The sequence below is a fragment of the Carassius carassius genome, chromosome 5 (genome assembly GCF_963082965.1).
Source record: "Carassius carassius chromosome 5, fCarCar2.1, whole genome shotgun sequence".
Taxonomy (NCBI): domain Eukaryota; kingdom Metazoa; phylum Chordata; class Actinopteri; order Cypriniformes; family Cyprinidae; genus Carassius; species Carassius carassius.
This window is the reverse complement of record NC_081759.1, coordinates 26,195,774-26,212,145: the sequence shown is the minus strand read 5'-3', so window position 1 is coordinate 26,212,145 and position 16,372 is coordinate 26,195,774. Positions and strand designations below refer to the sequence as shown.

General features: G+C 35.5%; 2 protein-coding genes across 2 annotated transcripts; both read right to left on the bottom strand.

The window, feature by feature from the left end:
- Window positions 1–4,324: 4,324 nt before the first annotated feature.
- On the bottom strand, window positions 4,325–8,517 carry LOC132140376 (uncharacterized). The gene is made up of 6 exons (XM_059549167.1): window positions 8,383–8,517; window positions 7,823–8,194; window positions 5,123–5,242; window positions 4,847–4,879; window positions 4,687–4,740; window positions 4,325–4,387 (listed from the first exon to the last, which is right to left on the bottom strand). Exons 1-6 carry the CDS (start codon window positions 8,453–8,455, stop codon window positions 4,356–4,358), a joined length of 684 nt encoding a protein of 227 aa, XP_059405150.1. The 5' UTR covers window positions 8,456–8,517; the 3' UTR covers window positions 4,325–4,355.
- A 4,168-nt stretch (window positions 8,518–12,685) lies between these two features.
- On the bottom strand, window positions 12,686–14,712 carry LOC132140500 (uncharacterized). The gene is made up of 8 exons (XM_059549277.1): window positions 14,529–14,712; window positions 14,330–14,406; window positions 14,046–14,226; window positions 13,662–13,910; window positions 13,398–13,569; window positions 12,926–12,983; window positions 12,835–12,868; window positions 12,686–12,690 (listed from the first exon to the last, which is right to left on the bottom strand). The coding sequence occupies exons 1-8, from the start codon at window positions 14,692–14,694 to the stop codon at window positions 12,686–12,688; spliced, it is 942 nt and encodes a 313-aa protein (XP_059405260.1). The 5' UTR covers window positions 14,695–14,712.
- Between the last annotated feature and the right edge of the window lie 1,660 nt (window positions 14,713–16,372).

Sequence of the window (16,372 nt, the reverse complement as noted above, 5' to 3'; positions counted from 1 at the left end):
TACGATTGGTAGAAAGAATGTCTACATAAATGTCTCCTGGATTTTTGATTAGAAGGCGCACACGGTATGTTGTTTATACTTTGGATTGCATCTGTTACTTTGCAAGGTTAATGTATTGTGTGTATTTACATTGGTTCAGTAAGAAACAGACTTGGTTAAACTGCGGTCAAAACAGAAACACACTCATAGGTTATGTATCTGAATGTAATTTTATTTGTTTCAGTTTTTCACGGTGTCGTTATGTAAAGATGTTGATATCCAAAAGGTGTCACGATGTTCAGGTGATGTCGAAATATAATCAAGATGGCGATGAAGATGACACTTGTACTCTTTGAAAAGAAGACATTAAACGTTATGACATCAGTTGAAGCGTGATTCTTTTAATCGGAAGAAAACCTTCAGGAGCCGTTAAAGTATGTTCATTTACTATACATGTACTCAATACTTGATAGGGCTCCTTTTGCTTTAATTACTCCCTCAATTCGGCGTGGGATGGAGGTTTGTGGCACTGCTGAGGTGGTATGGAAACCTAGGTTTCTTTGACAGTGGCCTTCAGCTCATCTGCATTTCTCCACCCTTGAATAAACTTTGCTTGACAATCCTCATAAGGCTGCAGTTCTCTTGGTTGGTTTTGCATCATTTTCTTTCACACTTTTTCCTTCAACTTTCTGTTAACATGCTTGGATACAGCACTCTGTGAACAGCCAGCTTCTTTGGCAATGAATGTTTGTGGCAATGATTGTTTTCTGGACAACTGTCAGATCAGCAGTCTTCCTAATGATTGTGTAGCTAACTGAGAGACCATTTTGAAGGCTTAGGAAACCTAGTGTTTTGAGTTGATTAGTTGATTGGCATGTCACCATTCTAATTTGTTGAGATAGTGAATTTTTATTTTGATGATTTTGGCTCACATTTAACAAAAACCCACATTTTGTTAAATCTGAGCCAAAATCATCGAAATTAAAAGATCCTAAGACTAATTCTACTTCAGTCTGTGTGGATTAAATTTATTTAATACATGAGTTTCACAATTTGAGTTTAATTACTGAAATAAATGAACTTTTCCATGAAATTCTAATCTATTGAGATGCACCTGTATTCATGGTAGAAACAAGAATAGCAACAGTAAATTAAGAAGTTAAATTATTCATTAATTATTAAATGTAACAGTTATCAAAATGTGATAACTATTCAGAACTGGAAGAAGAAGAAAGTGAAGTGACATTCAGCCAAGTATGGTGACCCATACTCAGAATTCGTGCTCTGCATTTAACCCATCCAAAGTGCACGTACACAGAGCAGTGAACACACACACACACACACACACACACACACACACACACACACACTGTGAACAGACACCCGGAGCAGTGGACAGCCATCACTACTAAACAGAGTTTGCAAAGAGGACCATTTTAAAAGTGCAAAATTTTATTCACTGTTGTGAAGAAGACTCATTTTTGACAAAAATGTTTCTGTTATAACAGATTATTTTCAATTCATGTGTGTTACCTGAATAAGGCTGACATGGTTACATTTATTTATTTCATTAATCCACTTAGGTTAGTGCTGTGCAAAAATTACTATGAATGAAAAACAGAGAATGAGGAATGAATATCTTCAGTCATGTCTTCTTAGCAGACTACTCCACATTTTCATAATCATTGTCAGTGCAGTTTGCATACGTCTCGTCAGCTTGTGTGGCACTGTTCATATAAATTGCAACCTTATTTTCAGGCCTATTGATGTAAACTGAAGAACACTGTCCTGAAAACAAATAAATAAAAAGTGATATAATAATAATGATAATAATAATAAATATTAAAGTAATTCAGGTTTTATTACTTATGTATATTTTTTAATTATACACTCACTTTTTCCTTTGGAGACATTTTTTCTGAACTCATGATCATTCTCTGTAGCAGAAAGGGAATAACTACAGTGTCTTATGTTTGTCAATGTCTTACAATGTTTTACTTATAGCATTTTTATACATTAATTTGGTCTGTACATCAAATATAAGTATTATGAGCTGTAAAAAAAAGGAATAGTAATTCAATCTACCATAGATGGTTTGATCTTTGTTGGCATCTTGAACTGTCATCACAATGAAAGAAAGAAAATGTTTAAAACAGGATCTTTTCAAACTTGAAACAGAATGAATTCGTGAGACCGTGCGTTCTTGAAAATGGTCACATGCACCACAGCTGTGCGATTGCTGTGAATATTAATAAAGTGCTTACCCTGCTGGCTGTTTGCATAATATGGTTGATCTAATCTTTCTGAGAAAAAAAAAAACAAAAGAGATTAAGTTACTTTATTGAGTATGAAAATCTTGCATATTTATAATTTATTCCTAATTGATTATATATACTTACTATTTTGTTTAAGAACAATACAACACACCGTGAGCACAAGAAGAAAAATAATAATAGTTGCTCCTCCTGCTACGAAGAGCCAGAAATACATCACTGTGTCCTATGAGCTTTCTGATTCACCTTGTACAAATTCTTCTGCCTTTCAGCCAGAACAATTATAACGTGTAAAAGGAAAAACAGACAGTATGTCTAATTTTAATGTAATTTTATAATTATATTGTATTAAAGTGTCAGGACACAATAAAATATACAAAACTACAGTATATGTCTTCAAAAATTTACTTTTTTTTTTTTTGGTTTACTCACGATTGTATTCCAGTGTCCTGATGGTTAATGCTGTAGTTAAAGTCTTCAACAGTTCACAGTGGTACAGGCCAATATGCCACTACCACGCATTATAGAGAAGGATAGAGCCGTTTATAGAAGGTCTTCTTCTGTTATTCTAAACCTTTACTTCACCTTTTAGACTGTTGTCTAAAATTAGACACAGCTGCGCTGACGTGACATCTCTGCTGTGCCCTCTGGTCTGGAAAGAGCAATTTCAAAGAATCAAGAGAGCATCTCTTTGCTCAGACCTGAGAAACCACAACAGTCAACATATGATATTCACAAGTTTCCGCCTGCACTCCACAGGTCGATCAAATGTTGCAGTGTGGTGATGTTTGCTGAGCTTCCTGCTGTTATACAATTTTTATAAGCGATCTTTATATGCTGCTCAGACTTTTAGAATTTAATATTTAATTATTTAATCCTCAAAATGACTGTTAACGGAAATCACAACACACTGTTAAATTCTGCTTGCTTGCAAGATGAGAGTTAGAGTTAACTCAAAGGGACTGATTAAAATCATATAAACAACCAAAAATAAACCTTACCATTTAAAGATGAAACACGCAGAGTAAAAATGCCCACAGTTCAACACAGAAAAAAATAATGGATCAATTGTTTTTAGACAAACGTCAGGAACGTATGATGTAAGCCTTGAAACAATTCAATCTGCTTTGTGTAGGTTAAAGAGGCTGTTGGACAAGTGTCTTCTGCCGTCATTTCCTGCTAGCTCTACCTTCTTGGCCAGAGTCCAGAAGACAGTTATTTTGCTCAGGTGTGTGTTTGTATGAACTTTACGATCTAATTTGTATTAAGGTGGCTTTTTATTTTATTTTATTAAACTTCAAGATTTTCAGTTTTTTACTAGACTGAAAGAAATAAGATACTGTTAATATAATTTACTTCATACTCAGCTATTTCACTTTAACCATTTACTATCTTTAGGGACAAATCGTTTTCAGTCAAGTCACCTTTGTTTATATAGCGCTTTATACAATACAGATTGTGTCAATACAACTTCACAATTTTAAACAGGAAAATAATGTTTCAATAATGCAAACAAAATAAATCACTTCAGCTGTAAAGCTGCTCTAAAAAGAAGTCAATAGTGAACAATAAATTTTTCAGTTCATTGTTGTTCAGTGATGTCAGCTTCAAGCTCGGTTCAGTTCTCGTCCAGTAGTTTCTGTGCCATTAAAACAATTGCTAATGAGAAAAGAATGAGGTGGAATTCACTCAGTAAATCTGCTCTTTGTTAACAATAAATGATTAGATTTTTTATATGACAATGTTAAATCATGTAAGTAAATATAAGGTAAAGGACCAAAGTTCTGATGGAGATGATTAAAGAGTCCTTGAGCCATGGAGGTTCTGTCTTTGGGATGTGATTGGTGGAATTTCAAAAAAGGTCTCACTGCCCTCTAGTGGCATCACAGATGAAGATACTAAAGTGATCCCAAACAGAGACATTTATTATTTCTCCAGGAGCAGTAACATCAACCCCTCCTCCAGAAATAATCACCTGAACTGTGTATGTTCCGAATTGGCATTGAATTTTATATTTGTATATGTAAAACACGGACAAAAAGTCTGATCCATCAGAATCATTTTCAGTTCTCTTGATGTTCCACATTACTGTACATGTGAATTTTAATTATAGATTGGATTGCTGATTGTCATTCCTACAGAAAAAAAATTAAAAAGAAAGACAAAGCATTAATAAAACTTCTTTTATCTTCTATTTTAACTACCCCTTCTTCTGACTGTTAAATAAATGGCTAAATCACTAAATATCATATCTGTTTGATAGATGATACAATTTCCCCTTTATATAAGTACAAACTAATATGTTTTCATCAAAGTTAGTTAATCAACAAACATCTTCATATTTTCCATAGTGAAATTACACAAGGAGGACATGTGACAACGCGCAATGCTGATATGATTTCATCTATAGTCACAAATGTAAGATCATACTTACGGTTTTCATTAGTGAACTTTTCTCTGTTGGTGTACTTTGTTTGGGAGGTGTTCTCTGGAGTAATTTTATAGAAATATATTTGACTACAAAGTTTAGTGTACAAGTAAGTCAAATTGTAGAGCTTTCAAACAAAAACAGTTATAATGAGCTGAAAACCTACCATAGACAGGCTCCATGATGTTATTTTCTTGACCTGTAACTCCATAGTTAAATGATTCAGAAACAGAGCATTTATGTGCTTGTTTGTTGAAAGCAGCATAGAAAGTTAATAATACGTCATGCCATAAATCTTTATATCGGTAACATTTATGTGTGTCAATAATTATGCATGTATATTAAAAAATTATTAACATCACTATAGTGTAAAAGATAATTAAGTTTTAATGGAGAGCTGATTGCATGAAACATAAAATTATAATTCTACAATGGTACTTACGTTTGAAGAATTTGCATGCAACAACAAGAAGCACAAGTAGCACTACTAGCAGTGCTGCTCCTCCTGCTGCTCCAGTTGGGATCAGCCAAGTCAGAGAATCCTCTGGAGTAACAGCTGGTTCTGAAGAATGTTCATTCATGTTAGACAATGACAGTCAGATTTGAAGGCACATTTCAAGCACTAGATGCACATCAAGACTTTCATCATGCAATATTCTTATTTACATTCACGTTGCATTCAATTATTAAGCAGACCTATTAACCAAAGTGACTTGATAAGGAAAATAGAAGCAATGAAACCAACAAAAGAGCAATAAAATGTAAGTGCTGTGACAAGTCCTGGATAGTCTAATGCAGTTTATAATATTTATATATTATATTAAAGAAAAATAATAATATACAGAGGTGGACAGTAATGAAGTACATTTACTTGATTACTTAAGTACACTTTTTGAGTATCTGTACTGAGTATAATTTTTGGGGGGAAACTTATGACTTTAACTTCTTACATTTGAAAGACAAATATCGTACTTTTCACTCCACTACATTTCTATCAAAGTCCTTAAGTAATCACTCTTGTAGTGTTACGTGAAGTGATTTCACAGCATTTTTTTTTAACACTGACCAGTTGCAAATGTAATATTTATCTACAACAATTCAATAATAAGAAGTTAATGTTGTGATATATATTAGACACCATATTGTCTGATTTTGATCAGACTAAAATATTACCTAAAGCCACAGAACAACTGTTGTGCATCTCCTAACAAAACACAGTAGGTGTTTGACTTGAAACAGCATTGCAAAGACCATTCTGTGTATGACTTCAAAGTGCCATGAGAGCGATGTTTTGCAGTTTTGCTTTTTTGTTAAAGGTGCCATGTGCAAAAATTGAGGTAAAAATATCCCAAAAATGACCTACACGCATCAAAAGTAAGAGAAGAAATAAGGGCGATGATGTCATTAGAAAAATGTCAAGTTATAGTGCTGCAGAGATATCAACCTTAATTAGCAGTAGCATTACTAGCCCCGGCCCGACAGGTGTCGTAATACCAGTTTCGGCCATGGGAGGCGGTATGCGGGCAACATAACCACTAGCCAACCTGCAATACACGAATAACTCGCACGGCTTGTGGGCGTACTTATACCTGATGTCAATCATGTGGAAAGTACAGCCCACTACTTCATTTCAGTTCAGGGAAGAGAGCGGAAGGATGACTTAACTTAAGCCCTTGGCAAGAGACCACCACCCGCTACAGGGAAACAACCGCGCTCGGAATCACAAATCAAATCCGATAAGAAAAGGAGCCGAACCAGAGTAAACATCGGCACTGCTTTCAATCGCTGGAGACAACTGATGGACCTGAAAGAAATGAGGTTCGACACCGAACTTGCAACATTTCTTTTGGATTGGTAAGTTAGATGCTGTTAGTATTTCGCTAGAAGTTTGTTTTATATGTTTGTGTATTTTTTTTCGGGAAGTTATAACATAGAAATGTATCGAAGGCTGTTCTATAAACGTGCTAATGTTAGCGATGGCTAACCGTAGCTGCGTTTGATAATTAGCTAGCTATAACTTACCCATTTTTTTATATCATAAGTAACCTGCTCTTTCAAGTCTGTTGGTCTCCGTGTCCTCTTTGCTTCGTGGTTTTTCTGTACGTGAGAAAATTGATGTGTTGCATGAAAGCGTGTGAAAAGAGTAAATTGCGTGTGTCTCACGGTGAATGCTTGAGAGTTGGCAGCTCTGGTTACGTTGGTTGGCGCTGGCTTGGTCAACATCAGCTGTCTGATGTTGACCAATGATGTTGACAGCTGTCTGTCAAATTAATTTAATTCAAATAATGTGTATATACAACTCAATGTAATATGAACAAAACGAATATGAACATATTCACTGGTAAAGGTGAAGGGGAGTAGCTTGAAGATGTCATGTTTCAAAATCACTTGACATCACCCAACGTTCCTCTGGAGGCAAAACGTCCTCTTATAGGCTTCAGCTATGCTCTAGGGTTGTTGTGAAGGTAGGGGCGGAGCATAGAGACTATGCCGTTTCTCGTTTGTTACTCTAGAGTAGACCAATTCACTTTATTGAGGCATACTGCCCCCATCTGGTATGGAATGTGGAGTATGACTTGATTTTTTTGCCAGATATGACAGATGGCACCTTTAAACATTAGATGTCATCTATGTTGTATTCTGAATAAAATATTGATATTTGAAACTTCCACATCATTGTATTCTGTTTTTATTTACAATTTGTTTTGGAATCGGGTTTGTAAAATTTGAGCAGCATTATCTGTATCAAGTAATGGAGTTGTGTACTTTGTCCACCTCTGAAAATAGAATACAATAGAGAGAGCTAGTGTTAGAGAGTCAAGTTATTATAATTATTTATTATAGTAGATAAGAAAATCAGTAGATAGAAAAATAATAGAAAAAGTATAGAGAAGGTTAGTTTTAGAGGGTAATTTTTTTTATAAAAAGAAAACAAGTTGATAGAACAGAAACAGAATAGAGAGTGCAAGTGTTAGAGGGTCAATGTTTTTAATAAATTGAAAAAAAATAGAAATCGAATAGAGAATGTGTTAGAAGGTCACGTTGTTTTCGAATAAATAAAAGAAAACAAGTAGATAAAATAGAAATCAAATCGAGAGTGGAAGTGTCTCTTTGGGTTGGCAAGAATGCAAGCTTAATTTACCGTTGTGAAGTTCAATCCTCTTATAGGCCAGGAGACAGTTCTCTCTGAACAGAGAGCAGTGGTAGACACCTAAATCAGACTGCTGCACATTACGGATCTGGATGGAGAAGTACAGCAGTTCAGACTCTAGTAATTTTGGGAATGCCTTAATCCGTCCACGTCGGTTATTCCAGAATTTAGTGTCACCATCCAGACTGATCTCCACAATTTCTCTTTTTGTTGAATTGAGGTGAGTCCACACCACACAAGATTCATTTGTCTGGTTTGAATTCAAGAAGTCTGATTCAAAGAAGCAGGGCAGCAGGACTTCAGACTGAAGCTCAGTAGGTAAACTGACATTGCTGATTTGATCTCCCCGACATACATTCAAACCTGTAAAAACCACAACATCTTATACCACCACCACCATCTTGTCTAATTTCATTCGTGCTTTCTATCTATCTATCTATCTAATTACACTGAACAATTCAAAGCTTAAACTGTTGAGTCATTGCTCAGAATCCAGATCAGATGACCAATTACTAAAAACTTTAACTAACGAACAACAAAACTTATCTTACCATGTATAAACTGAACATCAAAAATAAGCAGTCCTAAAATCCAGGAGATAAAGTAACTGTTTACACACGACATGTTTCAAAAGAGTAGCTGTAGTTTGTGTTGTCGACTTTGCATGTACCGCCACTATGGTCCCCACCACCCCCTCCCTTTATGGAAACCATTCTTGTGTTTTTTTGCTGCTTACAGGCTGTGAATGGTACTACAGCAAAGTTTACAAACAATAACAAAAGTATATAGTTTTATGGAGACCTACTTCAACTGATGTGAGTTTATTGGTTTATAATATTTTGAAAAAGCACTTGTGTGATCCTCATTCACTTTGTATAAGTATTAAAAACTAGTGACATGCATGAGATTTATGCTTTTGGGCCGAGTAACTGTAAGACCCACTTCATAGAGCTCCCTGTGTGCTAACAACCTCAACAGTAAATGCCTCTATCAGACTATTAAACATTCTATAAAATCAAATAAAACTGCAATTGTATTGAAAGTTTTGTATGTGAGATTATTAATCAGACTGAATGTAGAAGTTATTGTCATAAATTGCGTGAAGTATTTAACCAGTCAGGCACTTACAGGATATGGTTTTGAGGTAAGATAAAAAAAATAAACGGTCTAAAAGATTGGGGAGGCTCAAATCACTCAACACTATTATAGTTACTCAAATGTGCTGTTTGAGCATTTACCTCACTATTAAAATAAATTACTGTCTCAAATGTGCCGTTTTAATTTTTAGTTGATGAAATGGTTGAAAGTAGCATTGCAGCAAGTTAAACTGCAGAACTGAGTGCAGTGTACTGCTGGTTACAGCTCATGCACCATTAACCAACATCTTCCTGTGACAGAAAAAAAAACGTTAACGTCATAATCCATTATGTTATGCGTTTCTTGGTAACATTTGATTCATCTGTAAAATTCTGTGTGTAAACATTGTGTCAAACTGTTCAAAGAGTCACCGAAGAAAGGATTATTCCCCTAAATCAGATGTCATTTTTGGATAAACTATGCCTTTTAGGTGGGTTTTTGCAAATGTGTATTTGCATGTATGTTTCAGATATCTATAAAATAATTTTGACTATTAAGAATACTAATTTTAGATTGAAATTCTGCCCAGTCACAACGCTAAATGAAGAAAGATCTTCCTAGTCAAAAATCTGATTGATATATCCATATTTAAATTACAGATATCTTCAAGTGACAAATTTGACAAGGATGAATTCCAATTCCAGAAATATCTTGAAGGGATAGTTCACCCAAAAATCTAAATTATGTCATTAATAACTCACCCTCATGTCGTTCCAAACCCGTGAGACCTCCGTTTATCTTCAGAACACAGTTTAAGATATTTTAGATTTAGTCCGAGAGCTCTCAGTCCCTCCACTGAAACGGTATACTGTCCATGTCCAGAAAGGTAAGAAAAACATCATCAAAGTAGTCCATGTGACATCAGAGGGTCAGTTAGAATTTTTTGAAGCATTGAAAATACATTTTGGTCCAAAAATAGCAAAAACTACGAATTTATTCATGGTCTTCTCTTCTGTGTCTGTTGTGAGAGAGTTCAAATCAAAGCGGTTTGTGATATCTGGTTCGCGAACGAATCAGTCGATGTAACCAGATCTTTTTGAACCAGTTCACCAAATTGAACTGAATCTTTTTAAACGGATTGCGTCTCCAATACGCATTAATCCACAAATGACTTAAGCTGTTAACTTTTTTAATGTGGCTGACACTCCCTCGGAGTTCAAACAAACCAATATCCCGGAGTAATTCATTTACTCAAACAGTACACTGACTGAACTGCTGTGAAGAGAGAACTGAAGATGAACACCAAGCCGAGCCAGATAACGAACAAAAGATTGACTTGTTCTCGAGTCAAGAACAGTTTCTGTCAGACGCGTCCGATTCGAGAACCGAGGAGCGGATGATACTGCGCATGTGTGATTCAGCGTGAAGCAGACTGACACAGAGCATCTGAACCGAACTGATTCTTTGGGGGAATGACTCTGAACTGATTCTGTGCTAATGTTATGTTACGTGCCTCCCTGGTCTAGGGTCAGGGATGGCAGAAACAAGGAAATTTTTAAACAAGGTAGAAGACAACTTTTCTACCGACCACCTGGAGACCTTCTCTCCTGTCCCAGCATGCCACAGAAAACCACACAGACTTGTCACGGTCTAGAATTTTGGTTTATTTAACAAACTCAAAGAAAGATGTTTAGCATGGAGCAAAATAAAGTTCAGGAGGGGACCAGGCCAAAATAACAAACATAACAGATCTAACTTACAAAAAGGAGTACTTTCTAATCTCTCAAAACAAAATCCAAAATAAACAACAAAAGTCTTACCTTACTCCCTTTCTAGCCAAAAACATGTGAAAACATGGACAATAAAAGAAATGGCGTCCTCCTCCCTACGGCTCCAAAATTAATTAAACTTTCACCTTAAGGTCTAACCTTGGGAGCTTACTTGTAAGAAATAAACCACAACTCTCCAAAGTCTCAAACTGTATACACCAACAACAATGTAAACAGACAACTAGCACACATGCTATGGTCTAGGGCAAGTGAAAAGTCTCCAGAGGCAGCAAAGGCCAAGAAGGGCACACTTCAGATGGAGTCTTCAGCTTTTATCCACAAGCCTTCCTTACAGCAGCCAATCAGAGCAACCAGGTGATTAATGACAACCAGAACCAGGTGATCTTCATTAAGCTTTTGGATGGTGTAGAGAGATTAGAGAGACAAAACACTGCCAAAACACACTGTAATCAACATAGTGGCAATAATTAAAGGGGTGGTAAAACGCGGTTTTTCGAAGGCTTGATTGTGTTTGTGGGGTGCACTGTAACATGTGTTCATGCTTTGTTTTTTAAAAAATCGCATTATTTTTCATATATTTTACCTTTACTCTACACTGCTCTGTCCCTCCTTGTAAAACGGTCTGATGGTTTCCGGGTTCTATGAAGCCAGTCCCACAAAAATAGCAATGGGCTCAGATTGGTTAGCTGGCCCAGTGTGTTGTGATTCGCTAACCGCCTAGAGCACGTTTTTCGGTAACGTCACGCCCCTTACCTTTACCAGTTGTCTGTGCTTTGGTGGTATTAGAAACAATGGCGTCAATAAAACCATACCAATTTGAGTCCGAATCGGACCCAGAAAATTTTAATGAAGATGAACGAGCAGAACCAGTTCAAGAACGGCGTTTAAATGACGTTTCAGAATGGTATGTTTTTTTGTTGTTGATATCTAATACTTTTTTAGATACGCTGTAATTTAATTGTACTAATTATAATAGTTGAGGTTTAATTTATAACAATAATAAGTGTTTGTCTATTAACAAAAGTGTATTCAAGAACCTTTTTTATTAAAAAAAAAAATATATTTTATTAGGTGTACATGTAATAACGGTGCAAAAATGCCAATTGAAGAGGAAAACATCTGCTGCAAAGAAATACAGAAGGTAGTGTAATAAGCTAGTACCAAAATTATGCATAACGTGTTAATAGTTCTGTATAATTCTTTTTTCATATTTAAAAGATGAACATAGGTTAATTGTACAGTATGTTCTCATTGTCTTACATTACTGTTTAGGTTGTAAAGCGAATGATGGAGGTTCCAGACCCTCCTAAATGTATGGTTGAGCATCCAGGTTTTGAACCAAACTGCTTAAATCCGTATACTTTGCAAAATATCAATAATATTTACAGAGCCGACTATGGACCAGTGAGACGCAGAAATGAAGAGGAGTAAGTATTTATTAAATTTTATGAAATTATGTTGTGTAAAAGAACATAAAAGACAATAGATACAAAATATATATATTTACACAAGACATGTTATTCAAAGACAAAAACTAATCAAAATATACATTTTTATCAAACATATTTTCACATCACATATACATGTTTCCAATATACCACTGGTTTTATACACAATATTGAGGTTTTCTATTCCTGCCATAGGCGTTTCCGTTATCTGGCCTATCGCAGCTTTGTCAGCTGGTGCTGGGGCTACCTAGGACGTAGTGTGAGGGTTGTCATCCCCTCATGTGTTGTTAACCGGATCCGTCTACAGTTTCCTGATCCAGCGGGACAGTATGTTGGGTTCCGGCCACCCCTCGACTGAATCGTGACACACGCTGGGCAATCACCTCTTCTTTGGAAGGTTTTTCATACTGTGATGACAGAGGAGGTGGAATGGGGATTGCATGCAGCTCTTCTGCATATGGCTTGGGGTCCACAAAGACTTTATGTAACAGAAGGCTCATAAGGTCATCCACATAGTCTGTAAAAAACAGAATACTGAGTCACTCTATGGTTTTACATAATTACTGATAAATAATCTACCTTTGTTTTATAATTAACATTTGTGTAATATTTATAAATATTTTTTGTAAGCTTATATTAATTTTATTATAGTTTTTTTTTTATATTATTGTTAATAAAACAAACTTACTGTATGTTGGTTCTATTTTCACTGGCTTTGCTGTGCATTCCCCTTTTTTGGACTTTGGAAAAACGATCTTATACACAGCCTGTCCTTCAGTTGTTGTTGCCTGCTCACGGTTAGCATTTTCATTATAGTGCATTGCTGCAAGATACAGCCTGTAATCAGTGCACAATCCATAAAATATGAAAAGATTAGTAGACTGTGTTGTGACAAATAAACAAACAATTCAGAATAAGAGACAAATGTTCAATCAATGATTATAATGGTTTCTTTCTTGCAAGAAAGGCTCACAGTCGCACAGTCAGTCAAGAGAATGTGAGTGTTCGCCAAGATGGGAGGCTTTATAGCTCTTTATATCTTTGCTACTCATAACATAGATAACATACTGTAGGGCCACAGGCAAGGCTCCTAACCTATTTAACCTTTTTCTTACTTATTAGGAAATAACATTATTTATTATAGGGAAAGATCATTAATATTAATAAAATAATGAATAAAAAAAAACATTTCCATAACAATTGTTAGAAACAATGCTTATAAATATTACTGAATATGTCAAAGATTATTACCTGCACAACATTCCTATGAAAGGGAAAATCACGTTCTTTGGGGCAAAACGCAAAATCAGACTGTGGAAAGCCTCCAGTGATGACGTCTGAAAGTTGTGGCTGAGCTTTTCTATATCCTTGAGAACTCTCTTGTTGTATAATAGCTTTTCCACTTTATGGAGCGCTATTGATCCTGTAACCAAACAGATAAAATATGAAGAAAATCTCAGAATTTTACTAGTTTACTGTCATTTTATTGTCATTTGTCTCTCTATACAGTCATACCTGGTTGGATCCATTTTTTTGGATCCCTGGAAACTTTGTCTGGGTGTTCACACTTAGGGAAGAGGTGGTTCTCATGAACATGTACATTTTGGATGTGGTTCTGCAGTGAATTCCACTTCGCCACCTTTTCTGGCCCAGACTCAGAGGAAATCGCACTCCAGTAAACATGGTTTTTGATGCTGTGCAACCATTTTTTCAGCACCTCACAGTCCTTCATTTTTGAAAGTTTGTAAAGTTTCTTAGATAAACCTGTACAAAGTAAAAGCTTGGTTGTACAATCATTATTTCAAGATAATCAAATTACCACAAAAATAAAAATGTACATGTTAGGTTGAACAATTAACTGAATAAGAATCAATTAAAAATACAAAGATAAATAATTACCTTTCTCAAAGTGCCACACGTCATAGAACTGAGTGATATTGTGGTCCCTCAGGTACTTCTGAATCTGCGGATGGCGATCAGTGACGATGTAGTCAACAGCTAAACCATTAGACTCGAGCTTATCAAGACAACGCTTCAATCCCTCCTTTTCCATATGATAACTTCCACCAACCTCGTTGCTCTGTTGTTGGGTACACAACATTTCAAATGTATAAACAGAGTAGAGTATAAACAATAACAGATAAAAGAAAATGTAACTTTTTTTTAAATGCTTAATTACTAACCTGAACTAGTTGAAGATCCAGAATTTTGTTGGTTTCCATGTGCATAATGGTGTAGCTGCCAAATTTTGCTGAGTGTCCTATTGTAAACATCATAATCATATATAGAACATTACGGAGAACATCAGTATCATAATATTTTAGGAAAACTTAAAGACTATAAAATAAACGGCGTGATTTTTTTAATATACTGTAAACGTACCTGGCGTGTCAGCACGCATATCTCCAGCCACAGCAACATTTCCTCCCTCTTGCAGCTGTCTTATAAGATTCAGTTGATCTTGGTTCCACTTGTGTATTATGGTAGGCTCAATGAAATTCCTGGCATGAATCCTAAAAGTTACGAAATGCATCATCTGGAGCTTCATGGCCTTGAAAATCTATTAACATAGAAATCATAGAAATCATACAGTACATACATACTGAAACAACACAGTAGTTTTTTGTGAATTTTATTGTAATTGTAATACCTTTTCTAGTTGTTTAAAAGATCCACCGGTAAAATACTTTGCAGCAGACAATAGCAGGTTTCCAAGTGGGGTACTCCCTACAATGGGCTGGCTCTGCCACTGTCTGTAGTAGTTACAGTTTTCACAAAGCTGGGTGAATGCAACAAAAGTCCCCCTTCGTCTGCTCTGGACAACACACTTTGTCTTACAAATTGGACAGGACACAAACAGCTCTCGAAGACAGCTTTCAAAAACAATGTATTTGTTATCGCTGTGGTCGGGCTGTGGATCTATCCTAAGGCAATATAAAAAATAAATATTAGGAAGTTGCTTTCATGTTTTATATATTTTTTTAAACACAAATGTATTGGTAAAAAAGTGTGTAAATATGTATTTATATCTTACGCCAATTCTGATTCTTCAGTAACAACAGAATCTGGGTTATATGTGGAATCGGTGGGTTCGACATTTAATTCTGATTCTTCTTCCTCATCTAACACCAGACGAGGTCTCTTACTGGGCCTGAAGACTGAGCCCCTTACTGGTGTTGAAGACAGCTGCACATCAGGAAACATCTCAGTTGTTTGGGTGCCCACATCATGACCATAATATGTTGCCTGAATGCCTACAAGTACAAAAAAAGTAAAAAATACAATTACTCATAACCATCTGTCATGCTATTACAATTTTTTTACAGTGAGAAACATAAGCCACTTTCTAATACACATAAGTTTCAGTTGCCGGTATAACAATTATAATAAAAAAAAGACAATATGTACTAGAACTGCATATGATAAAGTAACACAAACACATTTAATGTCTGTATTTCATACCTTTGCTCCTTAAGTGGAAACTGCTCAATGTACCCATTGAAAGTTGTGTGCCCACTGATCGCATCTTTGGCTTTATCTCTGTGGCTACAGTTTCGGTCTCTATAGGGTCTGACTGACATCCAACTACATGAAGTGTAGATGTAGTGGGGAGCTCTTGGGAACTCGAACCCTGCTGAGATGTTGTCTGTAAGAAATAATGACAATATGTAATCAATGATCAAATTACAGCTTAAAACATACATTTGACATGTAAAATAGTAGGAAAAAATTAATTACTGGATAATAATCATTGGACCACAAAAAATAAGCTTCATAAGCAAGAATTTCATATAATTTTTCTAACAAATTATATTAGTCCTCAAAGGGATTTTTTTGATTAAAGAGTGAAGATCTATAGTAATCGGTACTGAATGGAATCGTTACTTTTGTATTTTTAGAACGCTTATAGCCAAATATCTGTCGCTATAACTATTAACCCAAAACGAACACTAAACATTGGATTTACTATAGTAGCAAAATCAAACACAGAACCATGTTTAGCATGCCTGCAGATAAACAAACATGTAGATAAACAATACATATACGCTCTAATCAAATAATAATATACACTAATTCCAAGTTCGCTGTTCAGATTAAGAAAAAAAGTTTGTAACGTTAACGTTAGGGGTTTGTCGAATGCATGAATGAGCATTTAACAAACTGGTTTGCTGAGCCAAACAGCGTTGTTATTTGTTCACTTCCTTGATACAATGTACAATAAGCAA